Source organism: Gobio gobio, assembly GCF_949357685.1.
Source record: "Gobio gobio genome assembly, chromosome: 11".
NCBI lineage: Eukaryota > Metazoa > Chordata > Actinopteri > Cypriniformes > Gobionidae > Gobio > Gobio gobio.
In genome coordinates this window covers 40305833-40311880 of record NC_137104.1, presented here as the reverse complement: position 1 = coordinate 40311880, position 6048 = coordinate 40305833, and the positions used below count along the sequence as shown (strand labels likewise).

Here is a 6048-nt window from a genome sequence, read left to right as displayed (position 1 = left end):
TACTATATAACATTTTTCCAGCAATATAAATAGATTAACAATGTTTTCAAGATCTTTGTTAACATTGTTTTCATAATATACAATAATATCCTTTAATGTAAAATAATAATTAATCTTCACTAAATTAAAGATAAAATCTGCCAAATCCCTCCAAAAACTTTGGATAATTTTACATTAAAAAAATAAATGTGTCAACAGCTCTTTCTCACTTTTACAAAAGGAGCATAAGTCATCAATATCAATGTATCTTGAAATTAATGATTTAACAGGGTAGATGCTACAGTGTAAAAAATGATTGTGATTTTAACAGTATTTTACTGTAAAAATGCTACGGTGTTAATTGGTTAACAGAAAGTTTTCGTACTGTATATGGTGAATAACTGTAATAGATCTAACCTTACATTTCATTTCATTTTCCAGTAAAATACCATTAAATTTACAGTTTTTGGAAGTGTAAAAGAACAAGTCATTGTGTAATTTACAGTGAAAACCCGTAAATTGACATTCCCAGAATTCCCTGCGTGACACTTCGCATTTGATGTATTTTCATTGCAATAACTATGTTTCTTCTTAGTTTTTTTCTAATCAGTTATGTACATTAGGGTTTTATGTTACATCTGATGTTGTTAAATTAATGTTTATTGCATTTTTTAAATTTCATCTGTTTTACCATGATGCTGTTTAGTGTTTGTGTGAATGACACTGAGCACCTTCTATATATTAATATTGTCCTCTTAAAAGCTGCTTGTGATGAGCTTTGATTCATTGCGTGATTCTCATCACCGATTGGTGGTTGTCTGTATATATCAAAGGTACATAACAGATATTAGTATTTCAATAGGTTGGTAATTTAACATTATTTCAGTTAATGAAATATGTTTTTTTACTGTAAATTGTTTACAGTGTAAACATAATCATTACAATATAAATCTTTAAATTATACGGTTTTGAACTGTAAAATAAAACATTTTTAACCTTAATTATTATAAACCTTTAAATTAAAAGGTGCTGTCCCTAAAAACCTAAAATGTTACTGCCATATTTTTTACGGTAAAGTTCTGGCAACCAACGCTGCCGTTTTTTTACCGTAAATTTACGGGGATTTTTTTTACAGTGTATGCAAAATTTTAAAACATATTTTTTTAGTTTTATCTATCTATCTATCTATCTATCTATCTATCTATCTATCTATCTATCTATCTATCTATCTATCTATCTATCTATCTATCTATCTATCTACTATCTATCTATCTATCTATCTATCTATCTATCTATCTATTTATCTATCTATCTATCTATCTATCTATCTATCTATCTCTTAACTTTACTGTTGTTCTTTATAGAAACTAAAGAATCATAAAAAATCAGTCAGTGGAAACTGGTCTAATATTTGGTACAACTGACATTTATTTTACTTTATGTATGTGATATTTTCGAAATAGTGTAAGCATTTTAATTATATCGTCTCTGTACATGTGAAATTTCTCTGGAAATGTGAAAAGGATCCAATAATTGGTCCAATTCACGATATTGGAATATTGTGGGTGAGAGTGTTGCAATGCGGTTGCTAAGACATTTTAGCATCTTTAGCATGCTGCTATGTGGATCCTAGTTAGCTGGTATGACCAATTTATAAAGCTTGGCCAATATGAATATACAATCAATGTCAGCTTACAGAAAATATATGTAGTGTGCAATTTCTGGTGTTTTAGTACTGCCATTGCTGTGCACCATTTTGAGTTCATCAGTCTATAGTGAACACACAAAGTCCGCTTCACTCATACACATTGGTATGCTGTGGTGTAATGACTGAATTGCTCAACTTCTCTGATAAGAGCTTCTCCTGCCCATGGGCTCGGCCATAGCCTATAAATTCTTGAGAGAGAGATCTAGCACTTCTCAAATTCTTCACTCAGATGCCCAAACGGTAAGCTCTTCATTGTGTGCATTTAACTGCATTGTCAAGATCGGTTTGTGTTAATATTAGGTTCATATTTGCCTTCTATGGACCCGAGCAGTGAGCAGCCATGCCTTCCGAACTAGAGACTGCAATGGAATCCCTCATCATGGTATTCCACCGGTACGCTGGAAGAGAGGGCAAGAGCGGCACCCTGACCCGCCGTGAACTCCGAACCCTGATGGAGAACGAGCTCTCTGGATTTCTCAAGGTGAAGATCCTGTGTCATTCTCTTCCATCAAAAACTTCATTTTTGCTAAGAATAGGAAATCCAGACCAGATAGAAGTTTGCTTTTTTGTTCTTTCACACATTTTACTGTCTTTCTTTTCCTACAGTCTCAGAAAGATCCGACCACCATAGACAGAATTATGAAGGACTTGGATGCCAATGGGGATGGGGAGGTGAACTTTGAGGAGTTTGTGTCTTTGGTTGTGGGTTTGTCCATCGCCTGTGAGGCCTGCTACAGGATGCAGTTAAAGAACACACAAAGCTGGAACCTATGAGTTTGTGTTGCTGCGTTTACATCAGTATCGAATGAAATACCATAAAAACTATTGCTGCAAGGTTAAAGTACAGTGGGTGTGTATGACAGGACTCAACGCTCTTTGGACTACAAACAGTATTCTTTGAGCTTTAAACATGCCGGTGTAAAAGCTAAATGTTTTTATTTAAAATAAAGCTTAAAAATATTCAAAAGTCTTCATGTGCATACATTTGTTGGTACTCTCTCTCTCTCTCTCTCTCTCTCTCTCTCTCTCTCTCTCAACCTCATTGTCCAATACTCTTGTCTTTTTGGGTGTGTCCAACGTTGTATCAAACCGCTGTTAATGGTTACAAAGCGAACACAAGGCTGCTCTGTTGGAAAGGAAGTTATGGAAGTTAGAACTCAGTTAACATTCTAGCACAGAAAACCTTAAAAAAAAAATAGAACATCACATAATGATTATAACTGAGTTACTGTAATATAACCGTTAAGCATGGATGCACACTACTATTATGTGTAATCTAAACATTTGCAACAGTAAAGGAAGGCATTTTTGTTTGTTTTTTAGGCTTTAAGGCACAAGGGATGTTTTATACCTTAATATTTATATCCAATCCTTGTTTCTGAATGTTACAGACCTTTTGGGGTCATAATTTCACATAAGATTAATAATAGTTTTCAATTTTTTTTCTTCGGTAATTACAGCATATGTTGTCATTAGTTACAGCAAGTAAAGCGCCAAAAACTATTTCTTGCTTATGTTTAAAGAAACCTGTCATTTTGTGGCTTCCATGTGATCAATTTAGCAATACATAATATTATATATTATATGTATATATATATATATATATATATATATATATATATATATATATATATATATATATATATATATATATATATATATATATATATATATATATATATATATATATATATATATATATATATATACTATTAAAACTATTAATACTACTACTAACACTATAATTGTAATGGTTATGTGTTTTAGTTCCTGTTGCCTTTGATAATCTAGTTTGTTTGAATTATTCTTGGTCGGTTCTCGTTTGTGTTTATGTGTGTTTATCTTTTCTCCTGTGATGTTTTGATTTTGTAAATAAAGACTATATAGATTTGGGAATATTCCCTTCATCTTAATGCTTGTTTGCAACCACATGGTAACAGAATATCCGCCCCTCAAAATGAGTAATAAAAAAAAAAGAATATGGCTCTGCCAGCTTTTCATCTCCTTCTCCTCACCCAAGATGATCCGTCTACCCTCAAGAACTACTAGTTTCTGGGTCTTGCATATCAAACACATTACCCCAACATCGCACTTATTTATTTTTTCAAGGCCGATCTAAATTCTCAAATCAAACAACTAATTCCCCTGATTGATGATGGTTCATGAGGGGGATTAAGGATTTTGCTGGTCCCGCCCAGCTACTCAATTCACTTCTGACAACGCCATTCAGTTCCTCAGTCTCGCCTCCATTGGCTCCCTTCAGCACCTCGGCTCCTACTTCATTGGCTCCTCCCAGCTACTCGAATTCGCCTTGGGTTTCCAGGTATCCAGCTCTGCCCTGGTGTGTTGACCCCCTAGCTCCACCTCAGGCTTCTGAGCCCCAGACTCCACCTCGGCCCTCGGCTTCGACCCATCAGCTCTACCTTGGCACCACTCTCCCTCGGCTTCACCATGGTCCATCATCCCTTGAGCACAGCCAGGCTCCCTCATCCCTCTGGCTCCACCTTGATCCATCGTTGCTATGGCTTCGCCTCGGATGTCTGGGTCTCTGGAAACACTTCGACCTTCCACCCCTCTGGCTCCGCCGGGCTCCTCATTCCATCTGGTAGCACCATTGTCCTCCTCACTCCAACAGGCTCCGCCCCGGGCTGCTGAGCCCCCGCCTCCACCTCGGACTTGCAAGCCTGCGGCTCTGCCTTGGCCCTCCAGATATCGTCCCGGCTGCATCCGAAATCACATACTTCCCTACTATATAGTCGCCGAAATACAGAATGCAACAAAAGAAGTATGTCAGAATTTACAGTACTCAAAAGTATGCAAAAAGTACCCAGATGACCTACCACTTCCAGTGAGATTCTGAAGTGTGCATACAATGGACACTTTACTATCCCATGAAGCCACGGGAGAGGATTTATGAATGGAGGTGATTCAACGCAACTGATGCTAGGATATGTGATAATGGCAACATTACGAATGTAGTATGTCCAAATTACATTCATACTACACACATTCATACTATATATATAACATCATTTTTAGTGGTTGTGAAGTAATTACTTATTCAAAATTAGTTGAGTATGCAATTTTGTATGCAGCCTCTGGGTTTTCGTCTCCTCAGCTCCACCTGGATCTCAACCTCTCCCGGCTTCACCTCACTTGGTCAGACTCCTGGCTCCTCTCTCCATCAGTTCTGCCGTGGGCCTTCGTCCTGGTTCTGGTCTGAGTCTTCTCCCTGGCTCCTCCCTCAATTATCTCCTCCTTTGTCTCCCCCTATCGTAAATACTAGTTTTCTACACTCTAAAAAAAAGGTTCTAAATGGCACCACAAATGGTTCTTGGCTCGTAATCATAGGGGAACCTTTTTTAGTGCTATATAGCACCAATTTTGGTGCTTCAGTGGTTCTTCAGCGGTTCTTCAGAGGTTCTTCACCTTAGTCAAAGAACCTCTGAAGAACCACTGAAGCACCAAAATTGGGGCTATATAGCACTAAAAAAGGTTCCTCTATGATTACGAGCCAAGAACCATTTTTGGAGTGTAGATGAAAATTGGACAATGCCCTCTCAAGTCAAAATTTGAATGCGATGAGCTTGTGAATTAGGAAATTTCAGATAACATGTGAGAGCAGCATTATTTTTGTTATAATGATTATTCCATTGTTCACCTGCTCCTTATCTAGTTTCCTTTTTCTTTTTTTTTGGATTGTGTATACTGTTTGAGTTACTCTTGGTCGGTTCATGTTTGCCTTTATGTGTGGTAAGCTTTTCTCTTTTTTATTTATTGTTTTGAAAATAGATTCTCGAATATTCCCTTCACCTTCATCTTTGTGCTTGTTTGCAACCCCACTGGTGACAATAATAATAAAGATAAATAATGGGGATTAAAATTAAGCCTTCCCCACTGGCACAAGACAAATGCATGATAAGATCTTATGCATCCTGGTTGTTCTCTGGTTGCCATGCTAGTTTTGTTTACTTACACAGGGCTTTTGCCAATGTTGCTGACAGTTAGCCACTTTGTTTGCACTGCTAAAAACACAAATAGCAAACCAGCCAGTGAGCAAACACGTTTTATTCTCCAAATAGTTATGGTTCGTATGTTTTCTTTTATGCCACAAGAGGGCAGAAAAGATCTGCACAAGCTCTACTACATCCATTGGCAAACACTTTTCAGACATGAATAAAATAAAAATAAAAAATAATAATAAATAAAATGTGTTATACTATTCGACCTGTGGTAACAAATCAACCACGATGCTCTAACAAACAGCAGTGTGATTGTCATAGTTTGGACAATATTGTTTTATTCAAATGTAGGCTATGTTTTGTCAAAATGTATAGCCTATGTAATTTATTGCATTATCA

At 36.5% G+C, this 6048-nt stretch overlaps 1 protein-coding gene across 1 annotated transcript; it reads left to right on the top strand.

Moving 5' to 3' along the window:
* The first annotated feature begins 1876 nt into the window (after positions 1-1876).
* On the top strand, positions 1877-2489 carry s100a10a (S100 calcium binding protein A10a). Its single transcript, XM_079830286.1, has 3 exons — positions 1877-1927; positions 2019-2168; positions 2294-2489. The coding sequence occupies exons 2-3, from the start codon at positions 2028-2030 to the stop codon at positions 2459-2461; spliced, it is 309 nt and encodes a 102-aa protein (XP_079686412.1). The 5' UTR covers positions 1877-1927; positions 2019-2027; the 3' UTR covers positions 2462-2489.
* Positions 2490-6048: the final 3559 nt, after the last annotated feature.

Excerpts from the sequence above, each read along its gene's own strand:
- s100a10a (XM_079830286.1), top strand. The coding sequence starts at position 2,028 with ATGCCTTCCGAACTAGAGACTGCAATGGAATCCCTCATCATGGTATTC. Across the intron at positions 2,169-2,293 it reads AGCTCTCTGGATTTCTCAAG|TCTCAGAAAGATCCGACCAC; the intron begins GTGAAGATCCTG and ends CTTTTCCTACAG.